Genomic DNA, 18,804 nt, shown 5'->3' with positions numbered 1-18,804 from the left:
AGTTCACCCTGCTGGTAAGCCAGGACTTTCTTGGCAAATCCTGTGATCCTTCAACTTGACCATATTAGAAGATTCTAGCATTGGTGAAATCTAAAACTTGTAGGGCCCATCTTAAAATAGCAAAGTAGTTTTAACTAGGCACTGTCAGATGCATCTGGGCTTTGAATTATTACTTGGGCAGGTTCCTTGAACTTTGGTGTTCTCATCCAGAATAAAAGGCAGTGGTGCCAGGATAGGAGCTATGAGCACAGAGAAAGTAGCCCTTGAATGGGGCCACAGAGGGGTGCTGCAGGGGACTGTAGTTTTGGATGAGGAGCTGAACTAGAAGCTTCCAAGTGCTCTTCCAATACTAAGATTCTATGATTCCCTAACTGGGATCTTTCCACTGTTTCAGGTGATAATTCTGAGCTCAGGTCCTGTGCACAGGACCTAATGCAGTCTTCACGTCAGAGCTAGAAGAGACCTTGGGCAACCACCCAATCAACTTTTCATGGTTCAGTTGTGGAAATTGATGTCCACAGAGAAATGTCTTGCTATCATGTCAGATAGTTCTCCAGCCACGACTGAGGCCTGAGTCCCCCTAGGGCAGAGGAAATCTCCCATTTCTAAAAGAAAGCCCCGCACTGTTCATAGCAGTCACAACCTCTCTCACATCCCTGAATCAGGATCCAACGACTTGCCAATCAACAAATGTTGCTGGAGAGTTTACCACAAACAAGTCTCTGTGCTAGGCCCTGAGAACACAAGCTGTCCGGCAACTTCCTGCTCCCTAAAGTCACAGTCTATGGTGGAGGTGCAAACACGCGATCCTGTTGGGGCTTCAGCGTACTTCCTCCTGTGTGCTTTGCACGTAGTAGGTGCTCAGCGAACGGAAACGGGGAGACTAGTTATCACTCTCAAGGCGAGCCCGCAAAGAGGCCTCAGGTGAAAAGAGAAAGGAGGATTTTTTTTCCGGCCCTGGCTCTGCGCACCGCTCCCCAGCGCGCCAGGCGGGGCTGCGTCCGGAGCATCCTTCCCTCCGCCTCTGTCCTGGTCCCCGCTCAGCGGCCGCTAGGAGCGCGAAGGGAGGGGCGCGGGGGCGCGCACGCAGGGTGTCGGGGGCGCGCCGGCCGCCCGGGGACGCGCACGGGCTGGTCTCTGCCCTAATGCGGCGGCTGGCGGCGAGAGGCGCTGCAGGGGACGCGGGGGAAGTGGCGGCGCCGGCAGCGGACAGCTCGGACAGCGCCCAGGGCCGGAGCCCGAGCCCTTGGAGGTAGGCGAGCGCGAACACCGGAGAGATGGGGGTAGAGAGTCATGGAAACCCACCTAGCGACACCCCCTTGTTCCCGCTCTCCTCTGTCTCCATCCCCTGACCTGCCCCCCTCCCCCTCCGTCCACATTCCCATCCCTTCCCCTTTCCACACTATCACCTGCCCCGAATCCATCAGATTCTGTTCGTATGCCCACCCCATCCCCGTCCAGCTCCCAGCCCCCTGCCCACCCCAACACCCTTTCTATCTCGTTGGCCGCGTCCCCTCCCCCTTCCCGCATCCTCAACCCTTTCCCTTTCCTCTCTGTCCCCGCCTCATCCGTGAGCCCTGCCTGCCCTTGTACTTCTGTTTACCTCGACACCCCACTTTGGATGACCCCATGCCTCCTGTATTTCCTACCGCACACATCAGCCCCTTCTTGCCTCCCCTATTCTCTTCCCCATCTCATGCCCCTACCAGTTGGTGTCCTGTCTCTCCATTTGCTCCCTCAGTTTCTGTCCTCCCCTGGTTCCCCCTTGCACGCCCTGTCCCAGCCCCTTCCCAGCTGCCTCTTCGTGTCCTCCTGCATCACAGTCCCTCTCAAGAACCCCGCCTTCTCCCCCCTTTGGCTGTTAGCTGGCCTGACACCCGTCACCTTCCCTCGCTGCCCTTCCTGGTGCTGCGTGGAGCCATACAGCCTGTACCCAGCCCTCCCTCAGTGGCCTCTGGACCCCCCTTCCCTGGGTGGGGATCTTGGTTGTGGAATATAACCCCTTTCTGCATGTTCGATCCTATTTGTGGCTTGGGGAAGAATGCTGGGGGTTAGTAGGCCTCTCTCTTACGTTCCTCTCCAGCCATGCAGCCACTCTACTCCTCTAGCTGTTCAGGTTTGTTTCCTAGATGGACTGGGGGAGGGGGTGCTAGGCATTGGGAAACTAGGATGGGGAAGGGGCAGGGTCCAGGGGAATGACTGAGCAGACTCCTCCTGGGGCTTGGCCTGAGCCCTGATGTAAAGGCCTGGATGAGGAGCCCTGCTGGAGGGCTGGAGAATTTTGGATTTTAGAAAAGATTCTGCTTCAGCCTCCAAGTCAGCACTTTGGCATCTGGAGCTGTCATGAGTGTGGCCCATGGGCTGGGCCAAGAGTGGGCAGAGTGCTGAATCACCTAGAATCTGGTCCCCATGGCAGCCCCCATCCTGTCCTGAGCCAGGTTCTGCTCCTGACTCCTTCCTTGGCATTTTGGCATGGGGTGTGTGTGTGTGTGTGTGTTGAGCAGAGATGCCTCATCCCTCAGTGTGGGGGAGAGGACAACAATACCGCTTTTCTGCCTGCCTGTGTCCCTGGCATGAGGGCCTAGTGTGTCTCATCTACCCTTGGAAATGTGCTGGGCCTTGCTGGGCCTCAGTCAAATCTCCAGCAAGGCAAGGGCAAGCCACAGGGCTTTGAGACCTGGTTGGACAGGAGTTTAATTGTTTGTGTGGAGCCAAAGCCAGCCTCAGAGCCCACAGAACTTAAAGCAATAGGAGAATAGCCCAGGGAAAATGTGTGTGAAGAGTGGAAGCCTCTGGGGATAGGGGCCATACCAGCTGTGGGGTGGGGGCAGTGGAGGAAGGCAGGCAGAGATCTATCCTCCTTCTGGTTTGGGGATGATTGGATGTGGTGGAATTGCATTGCAGGAAGAATTGAAGGAGATGAGGGGCCTGCTACACAGCTAATACATTTCACCTTTTGTCTTGACTGAGCTGGCACTTCGGAGGGAGTAATTTCTCCCCTTGTCTTTGGATTCAACTGAAGGGGTGTGTGTGTGTGTTGTGATGTGTGTGTGTGTTGTGATGTGTGTGTGTGTTGTGATGTGTGTGTGTGTGTTGTGATGTGTGTGTGTGTTGTGTGATGTGTGGAGAGAGAGAGAGAGAGAGAGAATTATGCCAATAAGGAAAGAGACTCACTCCCACTTAGCCCCAGAAATTGTGGTTGCCACTGTGGAACAGGGAATGGCAGCCCGATTCCTGTCTTAGGGGCTTAGACGAAACCCAGAGGCTTAAATTGAGGCATTAAGAGCGAATTGCAGACAGACTCTGTCCCTTCTCTGCAAGGCTTCCTCACTTTAGGAATCCAAGTGGCTGGACTCCTTCAGCTCCTGTGCAGTAAACTCTGAATGGGCCTCAGGCAGTGCCTGGCAAGGGGATGTGCTGCTGGGGGCACTGGCTGCACCTTGCTTTGTCACCTTTCTCCGTCGCCTCTCCAGCGTGAGAGGGGGTGGGGCTGGAAGCTTTCCCTGGCATCAGTGCCTAAGGGCTGCCAGCTTTTCCTGGTACAGGGAGAAAGCATTACCTGCAGCCGTTGTTGAGAGCTGATTGGATTAAGGTCCTGATGTTGAAATGCTTGATTGGAGCTCAGGTGAAGTGGGGGATTCTAATAACAGTGTACATATTTCCCAGTTTTGTGCAACGAATTTCACCCCTCACCCCCTTGTTTGGCATCAGAAAGAGTACGGAGAAATAAACCAAGGCACACGGAGGGAGAAGCCAGCTCCCCAGAGAGCTGGAGCAAGACCTTCCAATTGTACCTAGCCAGCTCCCTGTAGGCTGAACTGGCTGCACTCACAAGGGCTGGTTCTTTAAGGCACACATTGAAGAGGTGGCTGAGAGCTGGGGGTGGGGTTCTGGCTTTGCATTTCTGGGGTGGGAGGGCCAGAGGAGGGTCTGATTTCTGTGGTGAGTGAGAGACAAGATGCCAAGGCTCTGATCAGTCTATTGCAACTTGTTTCCTACCTCTGGCTCCACTCTTCTCCCTCAGGCTTTTTTGGAGGCCAGAGGCACCCTGAGATCTTCAAGAGCATGCAGGAGCTGGAGTGTGAGAATCATCCCTTTGTCTTTAGAAAAAGAAATTCTTAGGAAATCAGAGAGGGGGAAGCAGAAAAATTCAGTTCTCAGTCTGTTTGCCTGGGGTGATGTTTGGGGTGGGGAGGGGAGAAGTGAGAGGAACGTAAGGCCGGTTTCATACTTACTCATTTAACAAAGATCCATTAAGCCCTACGGTGTGCTGCTCTGCTAGGTGCTGAGACCATAGAGATGAAAAGTAAGCTAGGGTCCAATCTCTCCGAGCTCCTGGGCAATGGAAGAGGAAGACAGGTGATCAGACAAATAACAGATAAGCTTGAGCAAGAGCATCCGGATAGGGATGTTACACAGCGGGATCTTTAATTCCAGTGGTATCAGCACCCTGCTCTCCACAGCTATGAAGAGGGCTTGGCTGATGCTATCCGGAATGGTAGCTCAGGGCTGACCCTGAAGTTGACTCTCAGGAAAAGGGTAGGGGACAAGATGAGGTTCAAGGTGTTGTCAGATCCCCAGCTTGAAGGGCTAGAGGGGTAATGTTCTGTGTGTAGGTGAACCCGGCTAGATGTGGCTAGAACCTGATAGGGGGATACCCAAAGGGAGCTCTGTGATGAGGTTGAGGCTGCTTAACTCTCCCAATCCCATCTTCTAAGCTCTTGTATTTTAGGGGTAAAGTGTGGCTGGATATGCTTAGAATGTCAGTGAGTCAGAGGAAAGAGGCTCTGGGAGCTACTCGTGTGTAGGCAAGATGCACAGGGATGTGCTGAGAAGCAAGGCGAGGAAAAATATTGTGAGGCCTGCAAGGTTCACACACCTGCAAGGTGTGTGAAAGGATTTGGCATTATGGGGAGGTCAGAGTCAGGTGGGAGTCATTGATGGGGAGGGCAAGTTGTTGGTAAGCAGGAGAGGTCCTTAGAAGCTATACACTTGACCACAGATTCCCGCAAATATCCATAGCCAAAGTGGGAAAATAGCCTAAGGAGAGAGACTGTTAGTTTCATCTGTCTGAGTAGCCCCTCTTTTCCCCCACACACCCATTTTTGTTCATTTCATCAATGTGTCCTGAGCCTTTGAATCTGTCAGGAGCTGTGCAAGCTATTGGGCATGTAAGTCAAATTGGAGACACAGAAATGAAACCAAATTAAGACTCAGCACAAGAACTGCTATAATTGAGGTTAGATGAATTCCTGGTGTTGTAGGAGCATGGCTGAGGGGTCATAGTGAGCAGTAGGATCTGGAGTGATTGCACCAAACTGTCTGGACAGACCCCTGCCTTGGCTTGAGCAAGTTGATGACAAACCTTTGGGCACTTACAATGCCCAGCTAAGGCCCAGGTCTAGCTGCAAGGGCCCAGGCCTAACTGTAAGGGCAGATGTTGGATGCATATGGCCTGGTCCCTGGACTGCAGAAGAGGGCCTGGGAGTTAATGGCTGTGCGGGGTGCTTGAGTAGGCACTTCCACAGCTTTGCTGACCCAGGACATTGGTTAGATTGTGCCAGCTTGAGAACTCTCAGGCCACCCTTTTTTCATTAGGTCTTGAGGCAAGCCAGAAAAAAATAAAAGTGGCGTAATAACAATAGTAACCATTATCGAGTTCTTTCTATGTGCTAGGCACCCTACTCTGTGCTTTATATGCATCATTTCATTTCATCCTCAAAGGGTTAACCCTACAAATGAGATATTGTTAAGTTGCTGGTTTTACAGAAAATGACAGATTCAGAGAAGCTGTTACTTGTTGAAGATTACAGAACAGGTGAGTTGCAGAGCTAGAATCTAAACCTTTATTTGTTTGACTTCAAAGCCTGTGCTCCTCTCCCATATGTCGTACTGAGCCCCACCTCCCACCCGCTCCCCGCCTCCAACCCCAGGTAGAAAAATAAAAAGCTAGGATGTTTTATCCACATGCACAAGGCTTTCTAGGAAAATCTGTTAGAAGGATTCAGTTAGAAGGCATTTTTGAATGCCTTACTTTCTTCTGAAAGATAGAAATGTGGTTCCTGCTTTCAAATAGAAGAAATAAGACTGAGACAGGTAAAACACCTTGAGAACAAGACAATACAGGGTCTAATTAAATCTTCATTGGTGCCTCAGACCTGGGACAGTAAAATTTCAAAGAAAAGCATGATTTGTTAGTTGGATTAGGTTGTTGGAGTCATGGAGGTGACATGGCACAGTAGAAACCATTCAGCCTTTGCAACCAGACAGATCTGCGTTCAGACCCTGCTTCTACTACTTGCTAGCTGCATAGCTGCAGCTCATCTGCAAAATGGGGATATTAATATGAACCTTGCAGGGCTGTTACAGAGATTAAATGTGAGAGGATAGTGAAAGGCCCAATGTAATACCTAGCTGGTAGTAAATATTCATCAGATGCTAACTGCTGTACACAGAGGTGTTGGGAATGGAACTGAGCCTCGAAGAACTGGCAGAATTTGGATATGCAAGAGAAGCAGAGGGTATTCTAGATGAAGGAACCATCAGGTGTATAAGCAAAAACTTGGGTTCAGATTCTCTGGGAAAGAAGTGACCTGCCTCATCCTGCCTGTTCTCCCCCACCCTCCCCCTACCTTCTCCCTGGTCCATGCCGCAAAGTCTTACAGGAAAAGGACATCATCCTAAAAGGCATGAGGGGCCTTCAACTTCTGGCCCCATTGTTAACTTAAATGGATTTCTTTCTCTGTAAAATTACAGGATTGCTGCAAGTTCCTGTCCCACAGCCTGTGTTTCTGGGATTTATGTCATTGATTAATTTCTTGTCCTGGCTTTCCTCTCCCACATGCAGTGCCATGAAAAAGTTGGAGTGCCTGGGGCATGGTAGGGTCATGCCCTCACTCCCCTATCATCCCCTCCCGGCTCCTGCTGCTCTCTTCCTCCAGGAAGCAGCTGTCTTAGCATCTGCCTTCTCCTCCTTCACCTGCTCCTCCTCACTCCTCCCCTCCCAGGCTGGCCCAGCCCCTCCTGAAAGGCCTCCCTGGCAGCCCCTCTCCCCGTTATTGTGATGCTAATCACGTTGTTATTTTTTTTGAGATCCAGAAAGAAGGCCCCAATCTGTTCTAATGAATTTAATTAGAGAGGGGCTTGGAGAGCTTCAGAACCTCTTACCGGGATCACAATAAACAGAGTTAACAAGATAAACAGCCTGAGATCAGCCACTCAGGGGTTGGAAAGAAGGATTTCCCGGTCAGTCCTAGAATAAAAAAGTTCTTGGCACCAAGAATTGGAGGAAGGCTGTGTGAATAGTGGTCCTCCAAGTGGGTTCCCTTCTGGCCTGTTTCTGCCTGCCCCACCCAGCCCCTCGTACTTAGCTTCATACCTAGTTCTGACTCTAGGTGGCAAATGAACCTCCTAAGAAGGTCTAATTATTCTCATCATCATCACCAAGTACCTGCTATTTGGGTCAGGGTTACCACATCATCTTCTGGAGCAATGTGGAGGCTTATGAGACCCTGTCTTCTGCCTTACAGGTGATAAGAGATATGTGTCCAAATATAAGTAATATTTGCTAATTCCAGAATGTAAGTTCTAGAAAGCTGATGGAAGATCACATTGGGCTTGGGTGATCTGGAAAAGCCTCTTGCAAGAGGAAGTACTTGAGGTGGGTCTTTTTTTTTTTTTTTTTTTTTTTTTGAGATGGAGTCTTGCTCTGTCACCCAGGCTGGAGTCCAGTGGCACGATCTTGACTCACTGCAACCTTGCAACCTCCACCTCCCAGGTCAAGCAATTCTCCTGCCTCAGCCTCCCAAGTAGCTGGGACTACAGGCATCCACCACCACACCCCACTAATTTTTGTATTTTTTGTAGAGATGGGGTTTCACCATGTTGGCCAGGCTGGTCTTGAACTCCTGACCTCAAGTGATCCACCCACCTCAGCCTCCCAAAGTGTTGGGATTACAGGCGTGAGCCACTGCGCCCGGCTGGTGGGTCTTGAGATATCAAGACTTGAAGACTTTCTCCAAGACTGCTGGAGAAAAATCATGTGCAAAAGCAGGACTATGCAGAGGATCTTTGATTCATGAAGGTAAATGGCATGGTTTGGGTGGTGGGTGCATGTAATTCAGTAGTGAGGGGTGTGTCTGGAGCAGTATATGGAGACAAAAATCATAGAGAACCCTGAGTGCTAGTTTTTACTCTTCTTACCTGGTTGCACTGCCATCTCCCTGATTTGCTTCTCTGAGCACATATGATGCCCAGCTCTGGGAAAGGCCTTCTAGGATGGGAGACTTCTGGCCTCCATGCTGAGCTAGCTTTCCTGGATCCAGGTTAGGCCAACTGGAGTGGATTGACCAGATGCTAAGTTTTGTTCTCAGATCTTGTGATTTTCTGGGATGAGAGTGAATGGCTGGCAGAGCAATTCCAAGAACTTTTCCCAGTGATGAAAATTCCCTTTTTCTTTACTGATGCTGGCCAATTTGCTTTGGCAGTAGCATTTTAAACAACTATTTGGTGAAAGCTCCAATTTCAGGGTCAGAGAATTTCATCACTCTTTTCTTTATATTACTAAGAATTCTCTGAGTTGTGTATTGGGATATGTGTGTGCATGTATGTCTGTGTGTGCATGTGTGTGTGTGTGTGGTGCCTATGTTAGTAGAATTATTCCAACTAAGTCTGATTCTAGTTTTATCTTTATTTGCAAGGTAAAAGTCATTAAATATTTCTAGGCCTTTTTTGTTGTTCAAAGGTGGAAGAATCTCCCCTATATCTTACTGTGTGTTGACCATAAGCCAAATTATTTGAGAATAACAGGATGTTAATTATGAGGAGGTATTATAGCTATCTATCATTTTGACAGAAGGTGTAATATTGAGGTAAAATTTTAAGTCTGTCTCCCTGCCACCTAATTCTTGGAACATCTTGACTCGTGAGACCAGCCAGAGTTTTATTTGGGGGCACCACCAATGTTTATGCTTCTTGTTACTTTTCCTAGTCTGTCTGGGCTTGTGTGTAATTAGTAAATGAAGTTAGTACATTGCTGTCAGGTGTTGGCGGACCTATATAAGATAAATTTATATGCAAGACATTGTTGTCACTGCCATTGTTATAATACCTATTGTGTGGTATTTTTCCACATGTTGGAGGTGAATGTCTTTATGGAGGAAAATGCCTCCAAGGCCATAGATGATATTTCTGTGCTGACGTAGGTCAGGGCAGAAACTAGATATCTTTCCAATTATCATCACACACTGAGTGGAATTGAAGCCTTGGTCATCCACATTGGGAGCTAAACCAGGATTCTGTGGCTGGCCTCAGCCCTGGGATATGCCCTGGTTTTGTTTTTGTAAGATGTTCATTGCATCTGCAGTTATTATTTGAAGACCCTGCTGTGTGCATTGCACTCTTCTAGGTGGAAACTTGTTCTGAGAGAAACCTAAACTCAAACAATGTTAGAAATGTTTTAGTTCAAGATAGTTATTTTACTAATCAAGAAATGACTCAGAAGTGTGGCATGACTGACTTGTGACTGCATGGCTGGTTGCTGGCAAAAGCTAGTTCTGGCAAAACCCACATATGAACCTGGTAATGATACAAGATGATTGATAGGTAATTAAGTTTCTAAAGCATGATCTAAACTAGAAGTGCTTTGGGATGTCGGAGAACAGAGGAAATCAGTGTAGATTAAAGTCTTTGGGGAAGGTTCTGAAGAGAAGTAGGGGTTGGCTTGGGCCTCTAGAGATGGGTAGGACCCGAATAGTCAAAGATAAGAAAATGGCATTTCTGGTGGGGAAAGGAGTGCCCACTCAAAGGGCTAGAAGAGGGAAACAGCTAGTGTGGTCAGGCATGGTGAATTGGCCAGGCTGCAGCAGTGGAAGAAGCGGTCTGGGGCCAGACTGTAGCGAACCTTGGCTTGCTGAGGAGTGAATCTTTTTGGAGTTGGTGAGGGGTATTTGAAGCTTCATAGCTGAACACTCTCTTGTTCTGAAGACAACAAGATTGTGGTGTTAGAAGAAGTGGGTGGGAAGTCCCTTCCCAGGCACCTGGTGGTTTCTGAGGGGATAGTTCCTTCTGAAGGGTGTTTGGGGCAGAGGGGAGTGCTGAAATATACTGGGAAGGAGCTTGTCGCTGTCCAGAGTGCTGACCTGACCTGAGAGATTTTTCTCTTCAGTGATGCTGCACTGGAAAGTAACGCCGGGGAATGCTTACAACCAGCCAAGGGGATCTCGAGAATGATTCCGCCTAGGACTAGGCAGCATGTGGGCTTTTTGTCAGTAAAAGAGTTACGGTATCTGACTTTATAGTCCTTGTGATGAAAGCAAAAGTGTGGAAAGACTGTGTGTCCACATATGCAGGCTAAGATGGCCCACTTTGTAGCCTTATAAGTTTTGCCTTAGAACTTTTGTGTTTACATGAGAATTCCAGCACATTGCTTCTTTCATTATGAAAATGCACACCCTCTATTCAGCATTCCACAGAACACCTAAAGCCTCCCCAACAAACCAGGGGAGAGCAGCAGAACTTCCCAGAACACCGTACTCATTACTTCAAATGAAACATCTAAATGCTTTATATTAGTGCTGTCCAATAGAACTTTCTTTGATGATGGAAATGTTCTGTATCTGCACAGTCTAACATAATTAAGCCACCAATTACATGAGCACTTGAAATGTGGCTAATATGACTGAAGAATTGAATTTTGAATTACATTAAATTTATTTATGTAATTTATATTAGACTGCACAGCTCTATAGAGTCAGAATCTTTGACCTTTGCCACTTACCTCTCCTTATTGATCCTCATACCTAAGCCTCTCTGACTTAGAGTAAAGTGGACTTTTGAGTGGGGGTGAGTTTGACAAATTGTTGGAGAAAGCCCCATGCTGAATCCAAACTGAAGTCTGTGTCTGGCTGTGAGTTTTGCCTTGACTTTCTTGTTTTCATAATGAGAAAAACCATCCATGATGCCCTGCAAGTTTTCCATTCAAAAGCCGAGGGAAGGCTCCTTGGATTCTGTCTGGGGTCTCAGGGACCTGATCTAAGACTTTTCGGAGCCTGGAACGGGAAAGCGATGTAGTGTTTATGGCCCTGAAAAGCTGGCTGTGGGGTGGGGTGGGGTGGGGTACAAATAATGTGCTGTGGTGTCAGATGTTTGCAGGCATCTCAGGAGAGAAAGGTTCCCGGTCCTGATCCATCTCCCACTGCAACTCTATGTATCTTTACAGTCATCCCGTTTATCTGGTATAGTAGACATGGCCCAGGGTGGGGTACAGGTGAGCCTTTTTCTGTTTCGTTTTTGTTTTTCTGAGCCATTTTTGCCCCAAGGAAGAGTGAGTGTTAGAAGTGTCAAAGGGTGATAAATGCTTACAAATGCCAAGCAAGAGGTAAGTAATAATAATCTGTCAAAAGACTGGAGCAGAAAATTTCCATGGTGTTGGCACATGCCAGCCTCCATAGGCCTGCCTAACCTTACCATGAACATGCTTGATTTCCTGTGTCTCTGGTCTTAGGCTTGCTATGTATAAGTCTGATTTCCTAAACCAGGATGCATGCTTTTTGAAGGTATTTCTTATTGTCTTCTTGTTTTCTCCAATAGAATCTCAATGTGCTCATAGTAATCCCTCATAAAGGCCTGCTTGTGAGTCACTCTTTGTTAGCATGGAGCAGTGGGTTTGACCCCTAGAAAATGTGTGCACATGAATACAAATAATATTTATTGAGCCCCTGCTGGGCATAAGTCTCTGTGCTCAGTACTGCGGGCATTGACAAAGGAGGAGGTGAAGGTGGTTGCTCCCAGTCTAAAGGGAGAGGAAAGGCAGGCACATATGAAACACACACACACACACACACACGATAGGGAAAAACAAAGACAAAGGCGGTAGCGGGGATCCAGAGCTGCGGGTGGGGTGCAGGGTGCTGGAGGGGCCAGATTACATGCGTGTCCCTGTCTGGCCTCTCAGGGATTCCCTCCTTCATGAGGGAATGGCTTAGCTGGTACCAGCCACCTCCATGCCTGCAGTGACAGAGCTGCCTTTATGGTTGGCCAGGCAGCTTGCTCTCTCACTGGGCTGTACCAAGGTAGGGCTGTCCTGAGCTCGTCTCTCCTCTTCCATGGTGAAGAGCACTTAGAAGAGGGTAGGGACATTGGGGAAGAGGGCTGTGGAAAGGGAAGAAACTCTTTTTTCTTTTTGTCACTTAAATGGTGACAGAGCCTTGCTCTTGGACTTCCTTTTAGTCACAGAAGAGATTTGTTGGGTCTCTATCAGCTCTGGCACATGGAGCCCCATGATGCAGGCCCAGGTGCAGCTCTGGAGGAGCAAGAGAAGCAGAGCTTGGTGATGTGGCTCCCCATGATCACCCAGGCCCCTGGCTCTACTGTCTTGGGGTGTGCCCTGCCTGGTGGGGAGTGAGTGGGCTGCATATCCCAGTTGGGGTTGGGGAAGGACTTTTCTGGCTGCCTTGCAGGGAGGAGTCTGCCCTTCACCATCCTCCACATAGTGCTCCTCAGTCCTCCACATGCACACAGATCACCTGGGATCTTGTTAAAATGCAGGTTCAGAATCAGCAGGTCTGGACTGGGTTTGAGATTCTGCTTTTCCAACAAGGTCCCAGGTAATGCCAGTACTGCCCGTCTGCAAACTGCACTTTGATGGACAAGGCCCTACGCATGGATTCTCAACCCTGCCAACGTGGTAACATCACTTGGGGACATCTTACAATATGCTGATACCTGAGACCCAACCTGTACCAAATAAATTGCAATCTCTGAGGGTTGGGTCTAGGTACTGGGATGTTGTAATGGCCTTCCAGGTAATTCTACTATATAGCCCAATCTGAGAACCACTGGACAGTTTTTCTCCTCCTTCTGCTGTGCTTTTCACGTGGCTATATCTTCTTTACAACAAAAGACTATAAGTGGCTTGAGGTCAGAGAATGTCTTACAGCATATTACTAACACCTGCAACACAGTAGTAGTAGTTCTCTGATGTGTGGGTGGTTAGTTCGGTTGATTACAACATGATGCCAAGGGCTCTGTCACTTGGTGCCACAACTACCACTTGCACAACTACCACTGCCCTGGCCACCACTCCCGTAGATCCACCATCACCCATGAGGGATCAAAGAATGCAGCTGGCTTAGAGCAGGCTAGCTCTACTCTTGGAATAGTGACTCTAAGTGGGTGTCCAGTGCCTGGAACTAAGTCAACTTTCAGTAAATATATACCAAATGGATGATTATTCCGGTGGTGGGGAGGGCAGAGACTGAATTAGGGATCAGAAGACTGGGGCTAAAGTGACTAGCACAAACTGTTCAACCTTCCTTTGCTTTCATTTTCTCAGTTGTAAAATGAGGATACTAATGCCCACTTAATAGGGTGATTTAAGTAATCGTAGAGAAGTGGTCCTGTAGATGCTAGTGTTTTACAGATAAATGATTGTATAAGAATTCATTTCCAAAGTGGCAGGGCTAAGCTATAATGTTAACCCTCTGACTCACGTCCTAACGACCCTTTGGGGTCTCACTATGTGTGCCTGCATCTACAGAATAACAAGAAGGCTATGGGACATGCAATTGACTGCACACCTACTCTGTATCAGTGACTGTCCTAGATGCTTGACTTTGTCATCTCATTGACTCATCACAACCCTGATTGGACGTTATTATTCCCATTACACTGAGAAAATGGAAGCTCAGAAGGGGAACCACCTTGCCCCACATAGCACATGGGTGTGTCTGATTCCAAAGTCTCCTAATCCCAGCTCATTACCCATCAGGAAACTCTGGGTTCCAGCATGAGTTGATGATCCCTTTGTTTGAGAAGCCTCCTTGTTTGGCTGTTGCTTGTATTAGTTAGTGAGATAAGAGTCTGAGTATCACAGAGATTCTAATCTTCTGTTAGGGAATGTTAGGATCTGACAGCATGGGAGCTTTGTGAGTCTTGGCCAACACCATACCATAAAGCCACTGTTCAGTGCTCTTGAGGCCCTGAGGCTGAGGCTGTGACATCTTTCCCATAGAAGAATCATCACTTGCCACCACTGTCCCCTCTCTGCTTGACAGAGCCATTGAACCCAGCATTGGTCTGTTTCACTTACAGGTTTACTTTTGATTGTGATATTAAAAGAAAATGGGAACATACAAGGGGGACAACCCCATGAGCCTTCCCTAACCATCTTACTTCCAGGTGTGTTGTCAACAGAATGTTTATATCACCTGGTGCCAGTCCCCCCATCCTGAGGGGTCGGTGACTCCTCTCCTCCAGTAGGTTTAGCACTGAGAGGAGGTCTGATGTCTGCTCTCCTCCTGTCCACCCCTTTGGCTTCTGCTGTGATGCTATTGCAAGGGCACTTCCTGGCAGAAGTCACCCTAGCTAAGCTCTTCAGTAAAAGGAAACAGGAAGGGTTGATTTGCATGGTCTGACCAGTTAGCAGGTGGAGCCCCAGTCCAGGTGCTTATACATCTATACCTGGAGTAGATCTTTATCTCAAGACCTTATTAGGTATTTGCTGAGGCTAACTGAACCCACACTGAAAAGAGAACAATATATAGCTTACCAGACTGGAAACTCAAGCCTGACTACCTAGGAACTGCAGACATGCAATGGGCTTCCAATATACATTTCTAATGCTTCTCCCTGAGGTCTGACTAAGCATATCTGGTCCACATTTGTTCTCTTGATATCTTCTAATTTGGCTGATTCTTCTCTTATGTATTTCATGAAATTCTTCAGGGCCAGTTTTACACCACCCAGAACTTTCTTAAGCTTTGCTTATGAATTGTTCAAAGTTTACGTAAAGTACAGAGTGTTTAAGCACTGTATTGCTTCAATTTGTTCTCTGCTAAGTCCCCGCTTTTACATTGTTGCTTTCTCCTCCTTCTTTCTCTCTGAGTGTCCCTAGAGCTTTCTCTGTCTGAAAACTCTTTGTCCCATTTTTGAGTGTACATGGTCAGTATGTTGCTCTTCTGGTTGGAATAGAAACTTCCAGTTAGGCCTGGGCCAAAAACAAATCCCCTGTCACCCAGAAGCCTGGCCCGTTCTGTGTAACACCATTAAATGCTCCATCTGACCACAGAGGCCTGGGGTTTTAATGCTTAATCTTTTTATTCCCACTGACCTGTGGTTATTCCAGCACAACCTGTCCTTTTATTTTAGGAATCAGCATGAAGCCTGGTGGGCTCCTGGGACATGGATGGGCTTCGTGAACTACTGGGGCTTGGATGGGTTTGACTGGTGGGCCCCCAGATTCCTGCCTCCTTTCCTCCTCCATCTGGCTGCCCTCAGCAGTGGGGCCATCAGTGTGTTGCCTTGCTCAGACACCTGGGATGGGAGTTGTCTGCCATTGGTGTGGAGGGAAGCTGAGGCTTAAAGGAATGAATGCGGTATGCTGGGCCCTCCTGGAAGGCTGATGTGGGAGTGGGTCAGGGCTGGGTCAGGTGCTGGCTCCATTCTGAGTCAGACTAGGAAAATCCTCTCTGAACACATCCCATGATTCCTCTGTGTTCCTGAAACCTTGACAAATAAAGAGAGAGCTTTTATATGGCACCATAAAAAGTTGCAGCTGGGGCTTCTGAGAGCAAGAATCCTTTGTTTCTCAGCAGGCTGGTGACATCATCCAGGGCCTACCCAGATGCTGGTGTGTTGGGGACAGACCAATATAGGCCAAGGACTACTCAGCAGTGGCTAAAGATATTGTGCTTGCTGGGACTATTTCCTTTTTTAATTGAACATGTTATTGGGATGGTTAATCCACTTAAGAAATAATACAGAGAGATCCTATGTACCTTTATGCAGTTTCTCCCAATGGTAACATCTTGCAAAATCATAGTACACTCTCACAACCAGGATATTGATGTTGATACAATCCACCGATCTTATTTTGACTTTTCTAGTTTTACTTATACTAATTTCTCTGTGTGTCACTCAGACTGTTTTTGCTCCAAATTGTTTGTCTGCCTTCTCCCCTTTCTTCCCTCTCCAGGTCTGTCTGTCTCTCTCTCCCTTCTTTCCTTCCTTCTTTCCTTCTTCCTTCCTTCCTTCCTTCCTCTCTCCCTCCCTCCCTCCCTCCCTTCCTTCCTTCCTTCCTCCCTTCCTCCCTTCCTTTCTCCCTTTCTCTCTTTCTCTCTCTTTCTCTCTTTCTTTCATGGAGTTTCACTCTTGTTGTCCAGGCTGAAGTGCAAAGGGATGATCTCGGCTCACCTCACTGCAACCCCTGCCTCCTGGGTTCAAGCGATTCTCCTGCCTTAGCCTCCCGAGTAGCTGGGATTACAGGCATGCACCACTATGCCCAGCTAATTTTGTATTTTTACAAAATTAGTAGAGCCGGGGGTTTTTAGTACAGGCGGGGTTTCTCCACGTTGGTTGGGCTGGTCTTGAACTCCTGATCTCAGGTGATCCGCTTGCTTCGGCCTCCCAAAGTGCTGGGATTACAGGCATGAGCCACTGTGCCCGGCCCCAGGTTTGTTTCTCTAAGGCCACATTGTGCAATGCCAGAGTGCATGCATCTGGTCTTGGAAATAGAATATGGAGCAAGAGCCAGAGCCCAGAACCGCACTGCCTGGGTTTCCATTTGGCTCTCTGTTCACCAGTTGTGTGATTTCGGCAAATGACTTACATCTTCCCTAATTTTCATTTGTAAAGTGGAGAGTTAAGTAGGGCTTACCCTTCATGGGTTGTTAGGATTAAAATAAGTAATGCACATGAACCCCTTTGCCTAGTGCCTGGCAAATTAGAAGTGCCCTGTGAAAGTTAGCTGTTGTATTCTTGCCCCACTTCCCTTCCTGAGGGTAGCTTCATGCTCTGCCTTATTCAAGTACACCTGATGGCTTTGGTGAGCAACCATAAAATGTTTTTGAGCCTCAAATAAGTGTTCAATTGTATGCTAGATACTGTGGGTATTACAGTGGAGACAAAGGCAGTTTTTGCCTAAAAAGCCCTTGTATTCCAGTAGAGAAAGTATGCCAGGCATCCATGCATGGTAAAGATAACTACACAGGTACTAAAGGACAACTGCAGGCCGGGCGCGATGGCTCATGCCTGTAATCCCAGCACTTTGGGAGGATGAGGCAAGCAGATCACCTGGGCTCAATGTAAGAATTAAAGAAAGAGGAGAGAAACACGAATGGTGGCTTCTCAGTCAACAGGGACAGGTTTATTTTAAATAAACTTGAGAGGGGCAGCTGGCTGAGTTAGGTCAGAGCCACACTCTCTTACAGACTGAGTTTTTAAGGATTCTGGGTGGGAGAGTTTATCAGAGGCTTGGACTGCTTCTGTGTCTCTTTGTTGTGCTTATCTGGGAGGGAGAGTTGTGTGTCTGTTCCCATACATCTTTCTGTAGCTGCAGGCATATCCCCCCAAGTCTGCTTTTAGCTTCCCTATCTTAGCGCACCTGAAGAGAAAGGAATGTGCTTATTAAGGCCCACTGTTTTACTGGGGCCCATTGTATGAGGGTGAAGTCTGGTAGTTACCCAAGGGACTTTCCCCCTACTTCCCTCTGTGCCCGAGCTGTCTTATCTGTGTTTTACTGTCCACTCTTTCTGGCTGCTTGCAGTTAAAAGAGAAATGTTTTCCTTGAAATGCATGAGGCTAGAAAGGGAGCTGGAACTTAAAGTGGCGGTGTATGTCTGAGATGATGGTGCTCCTGCTCTGTCAGTCAGGAATTCAAAACCAGCCTGGCCAACATGGTAAAACCCTGTCTCTACTAAAATACAAAAAAAAAAAAAAAACAGCTGGGTGTGATGGTGAGCACTTGTAATCCCAGCTACTTGGGAGGCTGAGGCAGGAGAATTGCTTGAACCTGGGAGGCGGAGGTTGCAGTGAGCTGAAATTGCGCCACTGCACTCCAGCCTGGGCGACAGAGTGAGACTCCATCTCAAAAAAATAATAATAATAATAAAATAAAGGACAACTGCAAATGGCTGGTTGAGACCACAGGAGCTCCTGGAGTGTAGGAAAGGGAGAGGACATTTTAATCTGTGGTACCTAGAAAGACTTAAAGGAGGAGATTTGGGGTGGAACCTTGAAAGATGGAACTCTGGCCAGGCATGGTGGTTCACACCTATAATCCCAGCACTTTGGGAGGCCCAGTCAGGAGGATCCCTTGCGGCCAGGAATTTGAGACCAACCTGGGCAGCGTAGCAAAATGCCATTTCTAAAAAATTTTTTTAAAAATCAGCTAGGCGTGGTGGCACACCTATAGCCCTAGTTACTTGGGAGGCTGAGGCAGGAGGATCGCTTGAGCCCAGAAGTTTCAGGTCACAGTGAGCTATGATTGCACCACTGCACACCGCGTGTGTGGTAGGCTGAGACCTCTGACTCTTGCTCCCAGTAAGCTCATCAGGTTATGTCTCCACGGGGGATGGGGCTGGAATTCAGAAGAAATGGACAGTCCAGTTATCCTCAAGCCCTAATTGCCTTCATGCTGGCCACACCTACAGAGACAAAGGATGGAAGGAGGAAGGGATGACTTCTGATTTAAAAATGAGGCCCATGGCTGGGCGCCGTGGCTCACACCTGTAATACCAGCATTTTGGGAGGCTGAGGTGGGAGGATTGCTTGAGCCCAGGAGTTTGAGGCCAGCCAGAGCAAGACAGTGAGAAGTGAGATCCTGTCTATACAGAAAAAAAAAAAAAAAAAAAAAAAAAAGAGGGCCAGGGAGGGTAAGGAGACTGACACAAGAAGGTTAGTCAACAAAACAGATAGAAGTGAGGTGTTATGTTTCGGAGTAGGGAATTAGAATCCATTTCTCATAGTAAGCCATTTTCCTGTGATCTAATTGTGTCCTTATACCCTTGTTCCACCAGGTTAATACAC

At 48.0% G+C, this 18,804-nt stretch overlaps 1 protein-coding gene across 24 annotated transcripts in view; it reads left to right on the top strand.

The window, feature by feature from the left end:
• Nucleotides 1-1,087: 1,087 nt before the first annotated feature.
• The window catches only part of NFASC (neurofascin), a 194,489-nt gene continuing 176,772 nt past the window's right edge, over nt 1,088-18,804 (top strand). For 6 of the 24 annotated variants that reach the window (XM_063597619.1, XM_055109242.2, XM_057301539.2 and 3 more), the window contains exon 1: nt 1,091-1,252. In XM_063597619.1, coding sequence (XP_063453689.1) covers nt 1,146-1,252 — 107 coding nt within the window. In that variant the 5' untranslated portion in view covers nt 1,091-1,145. Of the gene's footprint in view, nt 1,253-18,804 lie in introns of all 24 variants that reach the window. The other 18 variants (XM_063597608.1, XM_063597597.1, XM_063597617.1 and 15 more) reach the window with 8 other exon arrangements.

The sequence above is a fragment of the Pan paniscus genome, chromosome 1, assembly GCF_029289425.2.
Source record: "Pan paniscus chromosome 1, NHGRI_mPanPan1-v2.0_pri, whole genome shotgun sequence".
In the NCBI taxonomy this organism is placed as follows: domain Eukaryota; kingdom Metazoa; phylum Chordata; class Mammalia; order Primates; family Hominidae; genus Pan; species Pan paniscus.
This window is presented reverse-complemented; position numbering and strand designations above follow the sequence as displayed.